Source organism: Podarcis tiliguerta (genome assembly GCF_965153285.1).
Source record: "Podarcis tiliguerta genome assembly, chromosome: 9".
In the NCBI taxonomy this organism is placed as follows: domain Eukaryota; kingdom Metazoa; phylum Chordata; class Lepidosauria; order Squamata; family Lacertidae; genus Podarcis; species Podarcis tiliguerta.
The window spans coordinates 1869327-1892045 of record NC_139542.1 but is presented as its reverse complement, the minus strand read 5'-3'; the positions used below and the strand labels follow the sequence as shown (position 1 = coordinate 1892045).

The window sequence follows — 22719 nt, the reverse complement described above, 5'->3', positions numbered from 1 at the left end:
CTTCGCAAGACGAAAATGTCTTGCGATTCCTGGGGGGTTTTTTCCGCTCCCCACCCCCTTTTTCTAAGGCACTAAGCTGCTAATAGCCTTTTAGCAGCTAATCCGCTAATCCCTTAAGCCTTTAAAAGCCGCTAAACCGCTAATAGCGCTAATCTGCTAATGGGCTTGCTTCGCAAGACGAAAAAATCACTAGACGAAGAGACTCACGGAATGGATTCTTTTCGTCTTGCGAGGCACCACTGTATTTCTTAAAGATCTTGAGCAAATAGATGCACATATAATTGGCTGATCAATTGAAACCCCTTTGTTGAATAGATGGAGTCTTCTTTGCGCAGCTGGCCTTTGACCCCTCATTTAGATGTTTAGATAAGGCATAGGCAACCTCGGCCCTCCAGATGTTTTTGATGTCCCTGACCACTGGTCCTGTTAACTAGGGATGATGGGAGTTGTAGTCCGAAAACATCTAGAGGGCTGAGTTTGCCTATGCCTGATTTAGATTGTTGGTGCGTTTATTTCCATGTACGAATCGTGTCACCTTGACCATGTGGGGAACATCTTTTTCTTGTCATGTTAAGAAAAGAATGCCACCCCACGCCCCCGCAATATCTTGGGTGAGGACAGATGAAGTCTGCCTTTCATCTTCTGGTGAAAAACAGGAGGAGGCTGTTGCAGGGGATTTGCACGAGGCTCAGTTGGGAGCTGGGCAGGTGAGCTTTACTGATTTTCATGCCTTTAGAAGAGAAACCTTTGCAAACCTAGATTCAGTTAGGTAGCCGTGTTGGTCTGATGCAATAGAAATATATATATATATATTTATATATATATATATATTGTCCAGTAGCACCTTAGAGACCAACTAAGTTTGTTCTTGGTATGAAATACAGTCCTACCTCGGGTTAAATATGCTTCAGGTTGAGTGTTTTCAGGTTCCACTCCATGGCGACCCAGAAGTAACAGAATGCATTACTTCTGGGTTTTGCCGCTCACGCATGCGCAGATGCTCAAAATGATGTCACACGTATGCGCGGAAGCGGCGAATTGCGACCAGCGAACGGGGCTCCGGAACGGATTCCGTTCGCATCCAGAGGTACCACTGTACCCCGACAGGTATCTGAAGAAGTGTGCATGCACACAAAAGCTCATACCAAGAACAAACTTAGTTGGTCTCTAAGCAGAGACCAACAAAGGTCGCTATAGTTAAAGCCATGGTTTTCCCAGTAGTGATGTATGGAAGTGAAAGCTGGACCTTAAAGAAGGCTGATCACCGAAGAATTGATGCTTTTGAATTCTGGTGCTGGAGGAGACTCTTAAGAGTTCCATGGACTGCAAGAAGATCAAACCTCTCCATTCTGAAGGAAATCAGCCCTGAGTGCTCACTGGAAGGACAGATCGTGAAGCTGAGGCTCCAAGACTTTGGCCCCCTCATGAGAAGAGAAGACTCCCTGGAAAAGACCCTGATGTTGGGAAAGATGGAGGGCACAAGGAGAAGGGGATGACAGAGGACGAGATGGTGGGACAGTGTTTGACTAAACTGCGGGAGGCAGTGGAAGACAGGAGGGCCTGGCGTGCTCTGGTCCAGGGGGTCACGAAGAGGCGGACACGACTAAACAACGACAACAACTCTCTCTCTCTCTCTCTCCATATCCCTTTGCATATGGCTGAGCCATAAGCAACATATATCCTCGCAGCACCAATCCTTGCAGCAAAACCCCTCTGAAGTTAGAAGCCGGCCTTGTTGCCCTTTGACCCCCGGTTTTAGCCCCGGACGAGGAGACCTGCGGGACCCGGAAGCCTCCTCCTTGCGGCGTCTCCGCCTGCGCGTGCGTGGCTTCGTCCCGCGCATGCTCAGTCCCTTTCCCGCCGCCGCCCGCCGCCTGCTTTCGCCCTTCTCCTCCGCGCACGCGCAGCGGCCCTTTCCCTCGTCCCCATCCGGGAACCCCCGGGCGCGCATGCGCAGGGCCGCGCCGCCGTCCGCGTCGCTTGTTCCCCTCAGAGCGGCGGCCGCGTCGGGGGCGAGGCGGGAGAGGAAGGAGCAGCGCGGCGGCCGCGGCCTTCGCTTGAGCGTCTCTCTCACTCCGCGCCGGCGGGACCCGAGGCCCAGCCCGGCGGAGGTGAAGCGGCGGCGGGGGGCAGGAGGAGCGGGGTCCCGGCGGGGGAGGAGGGAAGGGGAGGGAGGCCTCGGCGCTTCTCAGGCCCCTCAGGCCTCAGGCTCCGCCGCTCGGCCGCCAGGGCCCCCCTGAGGGGAAGCCGTGGGGGGAGGGAGGGAAGAATATTATTCGTGGGAATCAATAATAACCAGTAACAACACGGTGGGTTTTCGGGGGGCTCCGCATACCGCTAAAGAGCTTTGAGGAAGCCCTCAGCGCCTGAAGGTAACGGGGCCCTTTCTGCGTCCCGCCGTCCTTTGTCAAAAACAAATTGTCGCCGTTTTTTTTTGTTGAATAGATGCAATATGGTAATTTATAGACCTAGTAGGTATCGAAAGCCGTTTGCAGAAAGCCTACACAACACAAAACGCTGTTGCTGTATGTCGGTTTCATTTTTTTTTTTTGTTTTTATCTTATATTTTGGAAATGTACATCCAGTCCCCCCCCTTTAAGTTTTTGGGGGCCCCCCAAAAGAGTGGGACCCTAAGCTACAGCTTGTTTAGCTTATGTGTAAATCCAGCACTGCCTCTCAACATTTTGCAAATCTAAGTTGGGCCTCATTGGGGGGCAGTGTTTCAATATGAGTAGGAAAATGAGAGTACTCCTAAACATTTTTTTTTTATAGAAAAAAAAGCACTGGCCCTTTGCTTGAATTTTGAAGATTAAAATCTTTGGGTAGAGACAGCCCATTCTTATTTTTTGCAATGTGCTTAGTATACTTTTAGATGTTTAATAAATTGCATACTTATATACAGTGGTTTTTTCTGTGGGTATGTAGGGGTATGCATACCTCTAAACAGGTTGTGAAGCTAAGTTTGGCTTCATTGAGGGGCAGTATTTGAATAGGTGTGGGGAAATGAGAGTACCCCCTAAACATTTTTTTTAGAAAAAAGCACTGGTTAATAATAATAATAATAATAATAATAAGAAGTCTACACCGAAATCCTCCCCTCTTGGGGGGGGGGCAAGTGAGTGCCTCATGCAATGTTACTCCTAGCTGCCCTGTGAACAACACTACGTTATTATTATTATTATTATTATTGGTTTCCATCCTTGCCTCGCCATTGCAGCTTCCTCTGGTTCTGCCTTTATTCCCACACTGTACGCATCCCCAATCCGTCTCCCATTTTGCAGGCTTTGTTTTGGGCACCCGTGTCACGTGCAACATGAACTCCCTAGCCAGGATCCATGCATATCTTGCAGAAAAGACAAAGAAAAAACTATGACTCTTGCCCCTCGTGAAAGTTGCCTGTCGCCTAAGGCATCTGGGGGAAGGTGGCAGCTGGGGAAAGGCAGCTTGGGGAGAACGAAGCCAGGCGGGAGAGGGAAATCTCTGGGCTTCTTGGTCCTTCCTTCCATATGTTGCCTACCTGGGAATTGGGGGGGGGGGGGAGTTGCCTTTGCTTCTTCTTCCAGGTCCTGCTTGTGGGTTTCTTACCACTGGGGCATCTCGTGGAGAGCGTGAGGCTGACCGAGATGGGGCCCCTTTGGCTGCTTTTCATTAAATTTATGTACCGCCCTCCGTCCAAAGATCACGGGGCAGTTTGTTCAGCTTTTGTTGTGTCCCTAATTCCCATCACGCTGGTATTTCCAGGGACGAGTCTAGAGTCCACTCGCCCTACATGCTGATTTTCTGCACAAACTGGACGGTGCTTGTAACTTCTTCCCCCCCCCCCCCCAGGTATTTAGCCCTCACCCTTCTGCCAAAACAGCTCCCAGGCCAGCTTTCACAAATCAGGACTCTTATCTGAAGTGACAAGAGCTGCTTTACTGCTTCTTTGGCCTAGGCTTAAACACTGGAAACGCTAGTGAGCTTTGGTGGTTTTTTTGTAGTACCTTCAATACGCATGACATTTTACAGCAAATTTATAAGCTGTCTCAGTTTCTTACATTAAGGAAGCTGCAAGGTTTGTTTCTGACAGGCCAGAACAGGACTAGCTTTGGTTATCAACATGGGTCTGGTGCTCCTAGTACTCCGTTTACTCTTTAGCATATTACACTGTACAGAAAGGCCATAGCTTAGCAATAGAGCATCTGCCTTGTATATCCCTGGTATTTCAAGATAGGGCAGGAAGACAGCCCTAGCAAGCCATTGCTAGTTATTATAGGCAATACTGCACTAGATGGATCAGCTCTCTTGACTCCGTATAATTTACTATGTTCAGTCTTGCAAAATCTGCCAAGCTAAGTTAAGAGTCCATAAAATCTATGAAGAAATTTCCTGTGGCTTCTAGGGTGTAACTGAATGTTTCAGTTCTTGGCATGTGGTTTGCACTCCCCAGATCAAAACCTCATTCGCTAGTGGAAATGGGTCTCACATGCTTTCCCCCCCTCCCCCGGTTGCTTTTCAATATGTTGAAATTTTATTATCATGGTGGCAGCATCTCACGCGCGGAGCTGAGGTGAGGGAGGCTGGAGGGTGGACTTGTTTGGTGTGGGAGCTGCTGGCTGGCTGCTTCTGGGTTGAGGCTGTGGCACTCAAGGGGTTTCTCTCGTCACTTGGATGCTTTGAGCCAGGTACGACTTCAAAAAATGGCATCCTCCAGTGCTACTTCCACACCTGCCTGGTTATGTTCCTGAAGCACATGTGCTTTTGCCTTCTGTGTAGACCAGGAGAAGGAGCCTTACCATGGCTCTGCATCTGAGACATGCAGAGCAAAACAAAATGTTAGTCACCTGGTGAACTTGAGGCTGGACAGGAAGCCAGAGTTCATGCCCTCTTCGGCAGATCTTGAGCCTGGAGGAAACCTTGGGCTTTCTTTGCTTGCCAGATCCTGGCTGACCTCTCACTGACAGAGGTGGTCCAGATTGTCAAACGACGTTCATTGTCAATGTAACTTACTGAATTGAACTTCTTTAGAATTGGTCAACATTTGATCCTTGCGGTAACTTTGTGATCCATTCCCTAGCCATGTTACATTCATACAGATACCTTCCCAGATTTCTAGTGCCGTAGTGGTATATAATACAGGTAGAAATTTTGGGTTTACAGAATAAAGAAAGACATTTCTGCATGTGCAGTCTGAACATGTCCTCTCTCGGTGAGTTCACGCGGGGTGAAAGAGAATGAACAAAGGAGGAAAATTAACTTCCTTCCAGGTGGCCAACTGAGTCTCGGAATACTGTGGTCTCAACCCTTTCGTGCATTATCTAGTCTTAAACTTACTAGTTATATTTGGCTGCAACTTCCCACACTTAATTTCATTGGTTCATTTCATAAAATGTATACGCTGCTTGATTGTGAGAGAAAGCCACAAAGTGGTTTACAAAAAATATAAAACAATAAAATTGTTTATTAAAAAACCAATCATGTAAAACATTCAGAAAATTAAAATCACCCTAAAACTAAAAACATATTAAAACATGTTTCAGCATCACTGTAAATATTGGGGCAGGCTTGTCTAAACAAAAGCAGGCACCCAACGGGATGCAGTGAAGGCACCTGCCTAATACCAGTCATGCTATTCATAGTTCAGTAGGTGGAAGGGGTGGCCGTGCGGCAACTGAATGCTAGCAACAGGCTTTTAAAGGCAGCAGCGAAAGGCAGAAAATGAGTTCCCTTCTTTCCCTGGAACTCTGCTAAATGATGCTGTGCCTCTTCTGGTCTTAAAAGTTGAAAATAGACATCACTAGATAAGAGAGGCAAGAGGTCATTCACAAGCAACAAAAAGACCTCAGTGACGATAGCCCCCTGAGTGCAGAAATGCATCTTTGATTTGATTGTTTTGTATGTCTTTAAATGGCCCTAATGCTTTAAATGGCCTTTGAAGACTTTTAAACAAAAAAATCTTGTCTTAAAATGCATTTGGCCCGCTTCAAAGGAGAGAGTAATTCATAGGATTTGATCACCATCTTCCAATATCTAAAGGGCTTTCACATGGAAAATGGAGCAAGCTTGCTTTTTGCTGCTCTGGATAGTAGGACCCAAAACAATTGATTCAAGTTACAAGAGAGGAGATTCTGAATTAACATCAGGAAGAACTTTCTGACGGTAAGCGTTGTGGAACGGAATTCCTCAGAAAGTAATGGACTCCTTTCTTGGAGGTTTCTAAGCATAGGTTGATTGGGCACCTATTGGGGATTCTTTAATTGAGATTACTGCATTGCAGGGGGTTGGACTAGATGACCCTCAAATGTCCCTTCCAACTCTACAGTTCTATGATTCTGTGCTGTGTGTGGGAATGGAGTATCCTAAAACTGGGTTAGAACACTGAACAGAAAGCACTGCAGTGTTTTATTGTGTGTCCCCTTTCGAAAATCCAACAAGTAACTGCTACATGTTTCTTTAAAAAGTCTTGTTTCTGAGCTGGGGCTGATGCTGCAACTATGGTGGATATCTTCTAAGCCATGAATTTATGGTGGACTTCATTAAACTGAATAGTACTGCTAATTTAGGCCACGAGGTGGAAGCAAAATTGTGCCACTCTCATCACAATACTGCACAGGTCTAGAGGTGAATTTGCCCCTGCTCTGCATTCTTAAGCAGACTAACCCAATTCTCATGTCCCTGACTGAAACACAGATTGAAACATACATATAAACTTCAGATTTTGCATTTATCTGAATTTTATGGTGCAGTACTTGGCTTAAAATACTAAAACACATATAATAATAGTTTGGGATAGTATTAGTATTATTCATTGGTATTACCCAAAGTTCTCCAAGCATCTTAGAACACATTAAAAAATGTAAAATATGTTTAGAAATGCATATGTTGAGGTAAAATATGTTTGACTATTTTGTGATAACATTCAGGAATAGTGTGGTTTAGTGGTTATTGTGTTGGGCTAGGATGCGGGGACCGAGATTAGCGCTGCTGTTCCTCCATGAAGCGCAACAGGTGGCCCTGGGCCAGTGTCTCACTTGCTGCTTAACCCTCCTCACCAGCTTTCTTCGAGGAGAAGTGAAGGGGAAAGAACAAAGGAGGCCACTCTGAGCTCCTTGTAGGGAATGCCTGATAGAGGTTCAGCATTTGATTCCTTAGATAAATAAGCACACATTGCTGGGGGATGCTGCACTGCTCTCAGCTAGGTGGTTATTTGTTTTGCTTTAATATGGTATGAATGAGTGATGATTTAGCAAAAATGCTGCAGGGGCTGAACATTTGGAGCGACAACTACTTTTGCTTCACAGAAAACTAGAAAATTTTGTTTCCTTTCCCCAGAGAATGTATGCAGTATTTATTAACTTTTATTAACTTTGTTCCTCAATTGTGTTGGTGTATTTTCCGATTCATCAGTTTGCGGAATTCACTAGATGCAGAAGCTGGAAGAATATTGTGTGTGAAGTAAACTATTTTCTCATGGATTTTTATGGGCCTTCACATTTATGTTTAATGCCTGTTTGAAAACATTAACTGCTTGTAACATGCGCAGCAACTCTATGGGGCTGCGGTGTCTTTGGCTCCCTCGAAATCTGTTGGGAGGGGGCCAGGCCTCCTGAATGTTGGGGTGGAGGAGGCAAAGCGCGAAGCCAAATGGGGTGCGGCTTCAGTGGCAGGCTCCTCATGAGCGAGAGAGAGGAGGAATTGCTAGCCATTGAAGCCGCACTGCGCTGGGCTTCTCACTGGGCCCCTCCTGGCGACGCGACTTTGCATGTCACGTGCATGACCTCACATGAGCACGATGCGTTCTGAGCGCACGATGTCACACACACGCTGGGCCACCTCGATCTTGGGCACAGGTTGACACCTCTGGTGTGTAACATGTCTGGTCTAAGAAAGAAAAGGTTTTGGGACATATTAAGGCTAGAATCTCCTGATGGAAGGCTATGAAATTTTATTGGATATCAGTGGTACGTAAACCTTCAGAAGAATTTTCTAAAGACTGATATGTCACTAATATAGATTACTGAGACTGGTGGCAGTTTCACAACTTACTTGCTATGGGTCCTGCCAGGGGGATGGACCAGGTGGTCTGTTAATGCCCTTTCTGTGTTACTCTTCTGTGATTTTCCCTTGCCCACATAGTATCCTTAAGTAATTTCTGGGTTGAAATGGTTGAAGCCATTTAGTTGGGAAATTGTATGTAGCTCTTGCCACAAAGTTTCAAACATCCTCTAGTTTTGTTACTTGATGAGGTCACATAAATAGTGGTCGTAGCACATCTTCATTGTCAAATACATTGTTTTATAGGACAATCCTTTACCTAATTACTTGGAAGTAAGTCACATTGAATTGAATAGAACTTGCTGTCTAGTAACTCTGCATATCGTAGTAGTGTAAATTATTATCTTTCTAATGGCCTGATTAAATTACACTTGATATGTGGCTAGAATGCATTAAAATCACATGGGTTTTCAATTGAAAATGCTTGTTTGCATGGTTGGTTTAGAGTGGGATATAAAGCCTTTTAAATTCAAAGGTTGTAGTGCGTTGAAACACATACGAAATGACTTTTAGTTGACAAGTGAGTAAAACCCCCAATCCTTTGCTAAAACAAGTTGTTACTGAGAAAAAAACGAAACGGTTGTGTTTTTCAAACAATTTACTTACAGGCAGTAGAACCATTTTAGAAAGTAGATTAAAAATAAATGTAATCTAATTTTTGTGTGTTTAACTTTCAGCTTTGTGGTGTTCTTGGAAAATTTTGCACCTTTTGTGAATTCTCTGAACCTTGGCATTGCCAGCCCACTTTTGTTGGGCCCTCCTCCTCCTCCTCCTTTGCAGCTTGCTCAGATTAAGACACAGTTGGCTTTTCACCAGTTGAACTCGGTAGCTTCAACCCATTCTATAGCATCTTATGCTTTGTTAAATGAAGCATTTCTGAAAATTGCCATGTTTAACCCTAGAGGAAACATGCCTCCAAGGCCAAGGGGACCCAATGCACCTGGTCCAATGCCGCGTGGCCCTTTTCTGGGGCCAGGACCGGGACCTAGACCGGATGGTCTTCAAAGGCAACACCCGTCTGCTCCTCCCAGAATGCCTCAAAGGGTCATGGAACCAGAAATGAGGGCAAGATTCCCAAGGCCAAATGTTCAGGTCACACAACATGGAATGGATCCTAGACAAGAGCGGCACCAGAGGGAAGAGGGATGTGCTACTCACTGGGACAATCCATTTCCGCCTGTAAATAGTGGCCAGATCACTTCAGGAAAGTTTTCACAACAAGCCACACGTATCCAGAACCGTTATACAACCGAGAGTGCTTCCAGCATCTTAGCAAGCTTTGGCTTATCTAATGAAGACTTGGAGGAACTTAGTCGGTATCCGGATGATCAGCTGACACCAGAAAACATGCCTTTAATTTTGAGGGACATCCGAATGCGCAAAATGACTCATCAGTTACCAAGTTTACCTTCTGAGAGCAGAGAAAAGGAAATGTTTCACAGTGACGATGGTCATGGTACCATGGTGAAGAGCAAGGTAATTGATTACGGGCATGAAAGCAAGTATGAATATACTGAAACTCCTCTTGATGTCAAAGTCTACAATTCTGATGCATCAATTGAGGGAAACATGAAAGGATTTCCAACACAGCAGACGACTCTTATGTCTTTGGCGCCCTCTGGTGTAACCAGTAGTCAAATGAATGCGGTAGAAGAGCTGATACGAAAGATGGGATTCCAGAGAAGCACATCAAGTACGCAGTCCTTTTTCCCCATGGATGCTTCCAACAAGGGGCCAGGGCTAGGCCTCCCTCCAGCAGGAGCCGGGATGCCTCCAGCAGCACCACCCATGATGCCTCCCGTGGTACCATCCATGTCTGGGATGCCAGCATTGCCTGGGATGCCTCCTGTTGCCCCACAGACTTTGCCTCCTCCGCCAACTGTTCCTCAGCCCATGATGCCGCCTGTGAACCAACCACCTCCAACTATGAACCAGCCGCCACCCCCTTTTGCACCTGAGATGCCTGAGGGTGTAAACCGGCATGATAGGATTCACCATGAATCCAGGGCTCATCCTTCTGAGGTTCCACCTGGACCTGCCAGTGGCCAGACAAAAATCCATGAGAAACCTCAGCATCCTATTGAGTCTGCTTTTGGCATGGTGAAAGCCTCTTGGCTTCCAGTTTTTTCACAGGCAGATGCCCAGAAGCTGAAGAGATTGCCAACTCCGTCGATGATGAATGATTACTATGCTGCATCTCCAAGAATATTTCCACATGTGTGTTCTCTGTGTAATGTAGAATGTAGACATTTGAAGGTGAGTCATTCCCCACCCTCACGATTACATACATTTGTACACAACGTGTTCTATGTACTGGGTTTAATTGACTTCTGGATATCTGTAGATTTTATTCCCATAAAATGTCCAACAATCAAGAAGCTTGGGAATAAATACTGCGTGCGTCTGATTTGCACAATGTGACTGGCTATTTCTGCAGGTTTCACCTGTAAAAGCTGCCTTATGATAGACAAGTTCTCAAATGACTTTGGATTCCCTGTTCCCTCTACTGCTTCCTCTGTCTATAATTAAACTTGCTCTAGTAGCTTCTGGGATCAAAGGAAGTTGGGCTTAAAGTAGACAGTGGATTAAGGTTGCAGTCCAGTCAGAAACATTGGTAAAGAAAGCATTTATTATAGTGTTAGAATGTAGCATAAGGATGATAGAACAAAATAAGTTATACAGAAGCATTAGTTAAATTTTCTTAGCTGATGCATCTAACTACTTGTTTGACCCTTGATACCTTAAGTTCAAGTAAGGTTTGAAAGCTTCAGGTTAACTACATTTAAGTTGTCTTGGGCTGCAGTCCTGTACATGCTTACCTGAGATTATCTCCCAATTAACTTGGCACAAATTGTTCTTGAATAGGCCTGGATAAAAGTTTAAAGAGGAATCTAGCAGTATGGGCAGAGCTCCTGAGTTGACTACACATGGCCGATGAGGAATCGTTCACTGCGAGAAGGAAAGCCCAGCTAGATTTAGAAAAAGAAGACGATGGGATTCAGAGCAAGTTCCTTTCTGTCTCATTGAAATCAAAAGTCTTAAGTTATTAATAATGCTACAGATTGATTTCACTGGACCTAAGTGAGACTTCCTTGCTCTGGATCCAACCCAGGGATTTCCTGCAGCTTTGAGAATTTCAATGACCATAATCTCTGTATGAAATATTATCCTCCATACCAAAGAAGATACTATCATGACTGTCTGATAGTCTCTTTTCCTGACAGAGAACCAAAGGACAGGGTGGGAGAGGAGAGCCAAACATCATTTACAAGTATGGGATTCTGACAATAGTTTCTTTGTGGGCGGGGGATCACCCCACAACACAGAGAAGTATTATTCAGACAAAGTGAGATATGTACAGTATTGATTTGACTTTGATTTCCAAACATCTTTTTTATTTCACTTAATTCTGAAATAGATTGCACTAGACATTATCACAAAATTCGGTGTATTTCTCCGGCTCTTCCCCTCTTGCCCTAAGCATCTCAAGGGCATAGCATGGGTTGCATTCATTTGTTCCTCCCAACAATCATAAGAAGGCTATAAGTACTTAGTGCAGTGTTTTGCGTTTTCAAATTCCAAAGGATTGAAGGCCGGCCATAGGTAATTTACCGATGTGCAGTTACTCAAAAATATGTCCCACTGAGTTAAGAAGGAATGTACTGTTAGTGTGATTATAATTTTGTCCTTAGGGGATTACTCAGTTACAGAGTTTTTAAACTTTTCTTCTGTATCAAATTTCTGTTTCTCTTAATGTGCTTCGTGTCCACCTCAAACTGTGTGTTACTATCCCAACCAATTCTAGATTTTCGTTCATAGACTCTTAATCCATTAGCTCAGGCTGTGTAATAAATTGAGTTTTGTGAATTGTGTTTAACTGCACAATGGTGGGGTTCTGAATTATATGCATTGCAGATGTTCATGTCTCCAAGTTTATATTTCTTACTTACTCAAAATCCTTTTAAGGGCGTGAGAGTGCGGAAAATAAGTCATACAATCATAAAATTGTAGAATGGGAAGGGACCACCATCTAGTCCAACCCACTGCAGGGCAGTAATCTTTTTGTCCAACGTGGGGCTCAAACCCATGACCCTGAGATTAAGAGTCTCCTCCTCTATTGACTCTGGATCAGTCTTTGCAGATGCCTAAAAACAGAATAAATACTGCAATATGGGAATTGGTTTGGGACAGAAAAACTTTGTACGAAATAAAAAATTTTGTTGCCTGTTGCTTACTCTACACACTAAGCAGAACGTGAGTGTAATTTATTCAATGTTTTTCTATTCTCTTGCATTCTGCATACAAGTTAGTTGTTTACTGAATTGTTTAGGTTCCTTTCCCCACCCGTTCATAATTTTTTGGTGCAGAACATGAATTTTAGCCTCTTTTTAATATTTAATGGAATAATATAATAATGTCCTATGGGCAGCAAAGGCCTTCTGAAGCAGGAGGTTTTGTGATTCCTGAGACAAAAGTTGGGTTTTAAAAACATTCAGAGAAGGGAGCTTAACAGATGCGAGAGCCCAAAATAATGTTTCCATGTGAACACCACACTTTCAGGTGCTGCTGTTGCTAAGATGGCTGGTTGCTGTTTACGTTTTTAGGCTTATATTTTGGGCGGACATCACGGCTCCCAGAAAAATATAAGCCTTACAGATGTCCGCAGACCACCGTAATGTAGCAGCACAGAATACTTTTATTGCGCAGCACTGCAAACCTTCAAATGCATAGACCATTATTATTATTATTTATTATTATTTTTATTTGTATACCACCCTATACCTGCAGGTATGTAGCTTAAAAGGGGGGCGGGGTTGTGTCTTTGCAGCTCTTTATGTTGAAACACTTTTCTTTTACCTCTATTATAAAGATACCGATTGCAGTCAAGCTATATAGGTTGTGATGTCCCCCATTGTTCTTCCCAAGTCGCTGCTGCTGACTTGCCCATGTAGTGCTATCCCAGTTGTCTGTATGGTGACTAATGCTGGGACATAGTTCTGCATTGCTCTTTTTTCCAGGAGAATGCATCACAACGCCATGGCAGCATTGTATTTGGGTTTGCTTTTCTCTCTCTCCTTTCCCCTCTCTGAGAATTATGGCGTTTCTGTCCATATTTGGATCCTTCTGGGCCAATGTAAAGCAGTACTGGGAAGACCAAAATACCCTAATTCTGTTCTGTATGCAGTTCAGAGGCCATTAATTTGGCAGGTTTGAATTAACACAGAACAGCAACATATTGCATATCTTGACATCAGACGGCACTACACTGTAGATCATCTTGATAGAAGAAATCTTAGTCTTGTCTTATGAGTTTTGGACAACCTGAGTATATACCACAACATGGTTATAAGGGCAAATGGTGGCAGAGGGCGTGAGAAATCCATGTATACTACCATGAGCTGCATGGAGGAAAGCGGGGGTGTAAATGTCATTCTAATAACAATAATAAAATACTTGTAACTATGATTTATGGCTTTTCCTTCTCTAGGACTGGATTCAGCATCAGAATTCTACTGCCCACATTGAGAACTGTCGTCAGCTACGCCAACAGTAAGAATGCCCATTTAATTTGTACATTAATTATACGAAGATGGACTTGATTCTTGTACTTTCCTAAAGGGATACTAATAGTCAATAAAATGATTTCAGTGGGATGTGAATTTCAACCATAATACTTTTAAGCAATATGTTCTGCTTAATCTGTATGTTGATCTGTTTGTTCTACACTGAAAAGCTCTAAATGCCATGCGCCATTCTGAAATGAGATGAATGGTTTTTCAATTCTAGGGAATTAGGGTTGATCTGAGACGGAATATAGCCACACAAATTTAAGCAGGGTAGTGCATAAAAGGTAGAAGAACCAGTGGTTGGGCACAGGGTCAACACCACCATGATCAGGAAGGGTGAGGAGCATAGAACAAGCCAGGACTCCAAGGCAGAGGTCCACCATTGTGGCAGTGTGGGAGGGGGTGAGCCAAGTTTCAGTGAGGGCAATTACGTGGAAGGATGGAAAGAGAGAAAGAGCAAGGAGGGTGACAGTTCTCTAGGAAGCAGAGCGGGTGGTAAGCGACATGGGGATGAGATGCACAGAGAGAGCGAGAGGGTGGGTGCTTGAGCTGGGATCCAGATTTAGGTCTTGCTCTCAGGTAAGGGGTTGGACCTGACTAATAATGTGACTATTTTTTAATTCTGTAATGTGGTCTTTCACTTAATTCGATTGCTGTGTTACATGTTCACCTTAAAAGCTCCCAAGCAGATTAGGACAACCTCTTAGAATATTTTTTAACACAGAGGCTAACTTGGGAAATTGACACACCTCTGCCAGTACCTGGCAGACATGCAAACCTCACTCTCCGCAGCACAGGAAAGGGAGGGAGGTGCTTCTTAGTGGTAGCAATAGATAACAATGAAAATAATTTAAAAAAACTTCTTGCATTGATAGTTTTATTCTTGAAACAGATTTCCTGACTGGAATCCAGAAGCCCACTCTTCATCGAAAAGGTAATTTTGCAAATACTACTTCCCATAGTACTGATAAGGTGCAGTAATATTTCATCTCCCTTTTTCCTAAAGATATTATAATGGATTGAGTTCTCTGTGATTGGGAGAACGTTGTTTAAATCTTGGAATTGTGGATGTCGCTTTGCATGTTGTCCCAGGGAGATTTTGCAGCTGCTTCTTCTGCTTCTGCTTCTTCACCACCCACCTTTCACACTGATGTCCCAGGGCAGGTTGCAACAACTAAAACACAATATTAAGAACAGTTTAAAACAACTCACAATCACTGGAATAAGATGGGTCCTGAAAATACATATCTCAAATGTCAAAAGGTAAGGTAAAGACATGCATCCTCAGTGTTCATTGCCAGCTGTGTAATGAAGATACCAGATGCTTCTCTGTGGGGATGGAGTTCCACAGTGTAGGGGCTGCCCCAGAGAATGCCCTCTCCCGGACCATCACTACCCTGAGCTTCTGAGGGTGGAGGAACAACCAACTATATAAAACTATATATGAGAGTTATCATAGTTACAGAGCTTATGGTTATAGAGCATCATATTTGTTTAAGTATGGCATTGCCTACCTGTTTGGCACTTGAAGGCTTGCATGAGTTTCTCCTGAGCCCAAGGAGTGTTACCAGTGCAGATACCAAAACGTTCTGTAGGTGCTGAATCTTTGCGAGAGTTCTCTCACCACGACTGAAATGGTACCACAGTGCAAGTCAGTGTCTGACATAACATCAAACTGGGTTGTATCCCATGCAGTTTACTCAGTGTAAATCGGTTGAAATTAATGGATGTGACTAACATAGGTTTCTTAATTTTGGTGAATTTCCTCTGAGTTGGATACAGCACTTTGTGTGAAAGCTTAATTGCTTGGCTTCTTTCACTCCAGCTTTTCCTTGCTTTCAGGATGTCCCTCCTTCTCCTTTATAGTGGGTACCTTGGTTCTTGAATGGCTTGATTGACATACAAATCGGCTCCTGAACACTGCAAACCCGGAAGTAAGTGTTCCAGTTTGTGAACATTTTTCCGAAGCCAAACGTCTGATGCAGCTTCCACTTGAGTGCCGAAAGCTCCTGCAGCCAATCGGCAGCTGCGCCTTGGTTTTCTAATGGTTTCGGGAGTCGAATGGACTCCCAGAACGGATTAAGTTTGGGAACCAAGGTACCACTGTATAGGTGTAATAAATCAGGGTAGATTGTTGACATTTCTTTGGCATTCCAGTTGTCTTGATGCAGCCCTGTTTTTCAAATCCACCTTTATTTTCACTCTGTACTACTTGGGGGACGTAGGAGTCTTGTTCTGAGGCTCACTCCTGGTCGTGGAATCCACGAAGCCAAATAACATTTGAATGCACACTTATCCTATTTAATACTGCCCTGTAGTTTTATTTCTTATAAGGAATAAAGTATTTTTTTTAAATTAAAACATTTTAAAAACTGTCCAGTTAGATCGGATTACTTATTTCATATTAAATACAGAATGTTGGGGAAGAACGATCTTTTCTGTTTTTACAGACATGAAAGTGACCGAAAGGAAAACCATACACCGAGGCGACGCTCTTGCAGTTCTAGTCCCAGACGCTCAAGACGCTCAAGCTCTGGCCGTGCCTGGCGCCGCTCTCGCTCGCGGTCTAGGAGCCCTGGGCGCCGTCGACCCAGAAGTCGAAGCCCAAGATATCTGCCTCGTCCCCGGTATAGGTCAAGGTCTCCACGACGCCCTCATTTCTTTTCTTCACGCTATCGAAGATCTTACAGCAGAGAAAGAGAAAGAGAAAGAGGATCAAGAAGATCCACCAGATCTCCAGGTAAAATGGAGGCTCCAGCCTGTGGGCCTTTTTAAGCCTTGCAGTGGTCCTGATCTGATCTGCAAAGCCATTTCCATCAAGGCATACCCAGATATGATGTTAGGTGGGAGGCAGATAAAGATGCAGCTGCAAAAGAACAATTTTTGAACAATTTTTTTTTGCTTCTGATTGTTCCTGGACAGGTGTGTGAGAGAGAAAAGCAGACACAGACGACACAGATACAGATACATAGAGGGTGGCGCCATCATGTCTGGCCTGGTGTTAAGGGAAGGAGAATACAGTGGTACCTCGGGTTAAGTACTTAATTCGTTCTGGAGGTTCGTTCTTAATCTGAAACTGTTCTTGACCTGAAGCACCACTTTAGCTAATGGGGCTTCCTGCTGCCACTCCGCCGCTGGAGCACGATTTCTATTCTCATCCTGAAGCAAAGTTCTTAACCTGAGGTACTATTTCTGGGTTAGCAGAGTCTGTAACCTGAAGCGTATGTAACCTGAGGTACCACTGTATTGTGCCATTGGTTATGCCTCCCATTCATTCACTCGAGCTCAGGGGTAACTAAATTACTACAGTGGTACCTTGGCTTAAGAACAGCTTTGTTTGTGAGCAACTTGGATTAAGAACGCTGCAAACCTGGAAGTAGGTGTTTTGGTTTGTGAACTTTGCCTTGGAAGCAGAACCTATTCCGCTTTCTGTTGAGTGTGTTCCATTTGTAAATTGAGTCCCCCACTGCTATGGGAAAGCATGCCTTAGTTTAAGAACAGACTTCCAGAACAGATTAAGTTCGTAAACCAAGGTACCACTGTATTCCTTTTGGTGGGAGAAACAGGGCTTTAATTTATTTATTTATTTCAAATTTTATGTTGCACGTACAACACCGCAACATACCAACCTTGCTGTTCATGAGACTTAGATCATAGTCCTATATTTTAGTCCAAGAAGACAGTGCCCATGGTGCCATGGGATTTTGGAGTTTCAACCCTATGTCACTTAGCTGCGTTGCCCAAACCATTTACATAAAAGGACAAGATTTTTAAAGTATCGGGGTTCCCCATTGGATTGTAATTTGTGAATTGAAAAACGCATTGTCATTACTTATAATGGGTTTTATGGGGTGTTTTTGTTGTTACTATTAAATTTGTGCTTTAGACTTGTATTTGGGGGGGAGTCTATATACAAAGGTGTAGGAAAGTTATGAATCAGGGTACTCAACCTTTTTATACCTACCGCCCACTGATGCACCTTTCTTGATGGTAAAATTTCCTTACCGCCCACCAGTGCTCGACGGAAGGAGGATTCAGCTTGTGCCATAGAACCCCCTACCGCCCACCTATAATCCTGAAACACCCACTAGTGGGCGGTAGGGACCAGGTTGACAACCCCTGGTATAAATAGTGCCCAGCTCCTTATTTCATTCGCTGCTGCTGCTGCTGCAGCTGCTGTGTGTGCCCTTGCCTTCTTTGTCCAGGATCAACAAGTGGTGGCATGCTTTTTCCACTGGCAAAACAGTGCATTCAGTATCTCTCCCCCTCCATTCAGGCAAGGACTTGGAAGAAGCGGTGAGATGCTTGGGTCCAAGTTTTGTTGAAGAGTACAACAAACAGAAATCGCTCCAAGCGCTCACCCGAGGGTCTGCTTTAAAGAAGATACCGCTTGAGCCAGAGAAGACTCCTGGAAGTGTGAAGAAGACCCCAAGTCATCCTACGGCTCCTCCAAAGTCTTCCAAGAAAGATTTACCTCCTCATGGCTCATCGGATATTGATGTCCCAAACAAAGACGGAGTCGTAGCTGAGGAAACAAATGTTTCTCAACCCATTCCCTGCAGTCAGGTCAGTAAGTCTTCTGAGAAGGGGTTTAGGCTTAATGTGAGGTCTGGATCTGGATTTATGCAGGGTCAGAGTTCTGGTGTCCTTGGCTCTCTGGTCCCTAGATGTAGATGGGCTTTTCTCTGTGGGACCAAATGGAAGCTTTTTGCTTACATGGGAGAGAGCTTCCTGCCTCTGATCCAGTCATTGACAATCATGCCTGCCCCAGGGTTTGCAGCCACATCCCATCATCTTTCATACCCCATACTAAATCACGATGAAATATTGAGAAATGACTTTTATTTAGATAGTTTGTGAAGTCATTTCAGTGCTTTTTCAAGAGATGTAATATGCAGGTTTTTTAATCCATTCTTGCATTTCCCGCAATGCTCCTTTAAGTACACTATACTTTACCTATTTCTATGTGTCTCTCTATGTCTCCCTGCCTGCATACATGAGAGCGAGAGAGCAAGCACACAAATCAGTAACTGGTTTGAAATATGCTTGAAATACTGTTTCATTTTCAGTTTTTGACAGACAAAGCCTTGAGTTGTGGTACGATTCTTCGAATATTTGATTTACCAGATGATGGCTATACAGATAACGATATTAAAAAAATTGTTCAGCCCTTTGGAAAAGTTAGTGATATCTTGGTGCTTCGTGCTAGAAATGAGGTAAGTACCTTAAATGTCGTAACATAGAGTTTCTGCAAAATATCCCATCTTTTCTGTAAGTCACATTAGCTGGGGGCAATCCTAGCACCCAGTATACTGACCCCAGAGGTCCTATATATAGCCTCTGGTGTGGTTCACAGCAGCGCTGCACAACTGCTAGTAGTAAGCATGGCACACTGCATTCTTTATAAGCAATGTGCTTATTGATAGATTATTGACTGATCGTTGGAGTCTAAAATTTCTGATAGTAGTAATGGAAAAACCTATTTTAAACCTCACTTTAGAAACTTTAGACTGTTTAGCTACAGCTGTTTTGCAAAACCACTTTAAAGGTTTTTGGTGAACCTTGGCCACTTGGCTCCCATTCTCAATTCTCCTGATGCTCCTTCACTCAGATCTGAAAACCACAATGTAAAAGGTTAGAGCAAGATGTAAATGATGAAACTTTTCCTTTTTGTTAGGCCTTTCTTGAAATGAATTATAAGGAGGCGGTAACAGCAGCTGTCAAATATGGTGAAACATCTCCAGTCTTGGTTAATGGCAGGCGTGTGAAAATAAGTGTTGCAGAAAAGTCCAAAGTGGATCCCAGCCTGGTAAGTTTGTGTAATTTAAGGTGCCTTATTTCCACAGTATCTGACAAGCTTTCTCCCCCACCCCCGCCCCCCAAGATGTATCTTTATGCTGCTTACTTACTTAAGGCATTTCTATCCTCCCTTCATCATCATCCTTTTATTATTATTATTTGTACCCTGGCCATCTGACTAGGTTGCCCTGCTTACGATTCAGAACATTTTACAGCTGTATAAGAGTCCAGGACAACCAAAATAATAATAACAGCAACAGGTTTTTTTTATCAAAATACTAATAAAATCAAAAACATCTAACTGAATAAAAATAATGAACAAAAATAATGTTTTAAAAACTTTAAAATAATGACATTTAAGTGATAGCGGTGTTAGGTGCCAGGCATGTCTTCTTAGGAGACTGGCTGTTGCATTGTTCATTCTGTTATCACCAGGTTGGGCACTGCTTTACTTTTGGGTGAAGACAGAGGCAAAGTAGGTGTCTGTCACCCAATAGCATTTCTCCGTCTACTTTCCCACAATTTTTTTGTCCTTCCTCTTGCTTCAAGCATAGCCTTTTTTATTAGTTTGTTGTCTCTTGCAATCCTAAGTTACTGCCTCCTGCCATGAAGGCAGATCATGGCTAATGGCCATTGATGGCCTCGTCCTTTCTGAATTTATCTAATCGTCTTTTAAAGCCAATCCAGTTGGTGGCTATCGCTGCCCCTTGTAGCAGTGAGTTCCACAGTGTGTGCAGCATGAAGAAGGATATTCTTTTATCTAGTAGTGTTGGGAGAGAGGGTGAGGGGAAACCTTTCTCCATGCCATGAGATTCCTGCATTGCAGGGGGTTGGAGTAGAAGACCCTCTGGGTCCCTTCCAACGCTTCAATTCTATGATTCTACGCTTAATGTTATAAATTGTTGCCATGTCACTTCTTACTCACCTATTCTCTAAATGTAAAAATCCCAAATGCTGAAACATTTCGTCCTAGAGCAGTCGCTTCATCCCCTTGATCATCTGGGTCGCCCTTTTCTGAACCTTTTCCAACTCTTGTTGTTGTCGTTTAGTCGTGTCCGACTCTTCGTGACCCCCTGGACCAGAGCACGCCAGGCACTCCTGTCTTCCACTGCCTCCTGCAGTTTGGTCAAACTCATGCCTGTAGCTTCGAGAACACTATCCAACCATCTTGTCCTCGTCCCCTTCTCCTTGTGCCCTCCATCTTTCCCAACATCAGGGTCTTTTCCAGGGAGTCTTCTCTTCTCATGCGGTGGCCAAAATATTGGAACCTCAGCTTCAGGATCTGTCCTTCCAGTGAGCACTCAGGGCTGATTTCCTTCAGAATGGAGAGGTTTGATCTTCTTGCAGTCCATGGGACTCTTCAGAGTCTCCTCCAGCACCAGAATTCAAAAGCATCCATTCTTCGGCGATCAGCCTTCTTTATGGTCCAACTCTACAATACCCTTTCCAACTCTACAATAACCCTTTTTCAAGTGAGGTGACCAGAACTGTTCCATTTTGTCTCCCATGCTCTTTAATGCCTATATGAAGCTATTGGGAGAGCTGGGTGGGTTCTGGAGCAGGCCCTGAACACAGTGATGGGCTGGCCAGTAACAGAACTGACTCAGGACAGGGGGGGAAACCCTGGGAGTTGGTGTTTCCTCAAGTCTAGCAGTTAGTAAGGTAGCCAGCTATGGACAGGATGGCAGTCCCATTGAAAAATGAGATACATATTCTTGGGGTACTCATTGATCCAGTTTCTAGAGACCCAGGCAACCTCAGTGGCTCTGAACACCTTTTGGATTACCAGCTACAGCCATTCCTGGACAGGTATACTTTTCCTACGGCATGCTCTGGAAACCTCCTGAGTGAATTAATTCTAAAGCACGGTATGTCAGGCTGCACTTGAAGATGATCCAGAAGCTGCAAGTAATGCAGAATGTGCTAATTCAGTGGTGGAGCAGTTGCACTGATGGGTACCAGAGTAGAGCTGGAGAAGGTTCAGAAGTTGTGTGTCAGCCTGCTGAGTCTGTGTGGAAGAACTGTAGCCAGAGGACTGCATCCCAATATCTGTGACTTCCATTTGTGACCCGGTTGAAACAGAAAATGTGCATGGAGGAAACGAAAAGGGTAGATAGGTATTGAAAAGACCATTAAGTTGAGTAATGTATGCCAGAGAATCAAAGTAGACCCCTGAGTGTGTTGTTAGCAATTGCATTGTGAGTAGTAGTAGTAGTTGTGGTTCTCATCTAATAGTGGGCACAAGGAGGCCAGTTTTCATTGGGACTACACCACATGTGGAGGGAAGGTTTGATCTCTCTTCTTCTCCTTGCCCCCCTCCCCAGCAGTTATAACAGTGGCCCATTTATCTCTGCATCTGGTATTCTGTTTATGCATACAGCTGTTAGGACAGCAATGTGACTTTCTGCTCAGTCATTGGGGAAAGGTATTTCTGTAGCTTAAGGGTTTTTTGCACAGATTGTGCATGGGTATATTCATAAAAGAGAACATAGAGTGTTATCTTTTTCAGATCAAAGGAAATGAAAAGAAGCCATCACAGAGTATCAAGAAAACTCCCCCAGGTACACAGGTTGTTAAACCTCCCCCAGACACTCAGAATGCCAAGAAAACTCCCCCAAGCCCAAAGAATGTCAAGAAAGCTCCCTCAAGCACGCAGAATGTCAAGAAAGCTCCCTCAGGTACGCAGAATGTCAAGAAAGCTCCCTCAGGCACACAGAATGTCAAGAAAGCTTCTCTAAGCTCACAAAATGTCAAGAAAGCTCCCTCAACCTCCCAGAACGTCAAGAAAGCCCCAGGTTCACAGGATGCCAAGAAGCCTCCCACAACCTCCCAGAACGTTAAGAAAGCTCCTTCAAGCTCACATAATGCCAAGAAGTCAATTGCAAGTGGAACGTAAGTATGACGCTACTTAGTCTGGCCTATCACATTCTTTAAATCAGCTTTTTGTTTTACTTTCCAACTTGTGATTTATTTTAATGGGATTGTATCCAGCAATTAATCCACAATTTTGTTCCTTTTTTCAGGAAAGATCAAGCAGCTGCGAAAACGTCCTCGGCAGCTGTGTCACTGGCCACTGCCTGTGAGTTCTGGTTGCTTTTCCTTCCTTTATGCTCCATCTCCTGCAGTTTGGTGCATTGTGTGCTGAATGTGGGTGAAAAAAATTGAAGAAGAATCTTGCCTAGTCTTCCCATCATGCAGGCTTACTGATATATGTGGATCCCTGTCAGATGGAAACGTGTTGAAAAATGTTGTAGCTGCATGGAGAAGGGGGTAATGTTTTTCAGGGGTGGCAAGTTCAGCAAAATGAGGCCTTGAACAA

The 22719-nt window shown here is 44.0% G+C and overlaps 1 protein-coding gene across 4 annotated transcripts in view; it reads left to right on the top strand.

Moving 5' to 3' along the window:
* Positions 1 to 22719, top strand: part of ZNF638 (zinc finger protein 638) — a 65487-nt gene that overhangs the window by 20758 nt on the left and 22010 nt on the right. For all 4 annotated transcript variants that reach the window (XM_083398126.1, XM_083398127.1, XM_083398125.1 and 1 more), the window contains exons 2-10: positions 8712 to 10290; positions 13523 to 13584; positions 14494 to 14535; positions 16052 to 16341; positions 17878 to 18167; positions 18671 to 18817; positions 19279 to 19410; positions 21910 to 22292; positions 22424 to 22479. In XM_083398126.1, coding sequence (XP_083254252.1) covers positions 8712 to 10290; positions 13523 to 13584; positions 14494 to 14535; positions 16052 to 16341; positions 17878 to 18167; positions 18671 to 18817; positions 19279 to 19410; positions 21910 to 22292; positions 22424 to 22479 — 2981 coding nt within the window. The remainder of the gene's footprint in view (positions 1 to 8711; positions 10291 to 13522; positions 13585 to 14493; positions 14536 to 16051; positions 16342 to 17877; positions 18168 to 18670; positions 18818 to 19278; positions 19411 to 21909; positions 22293 to 22423; positions 22480 to 22719) is intronic.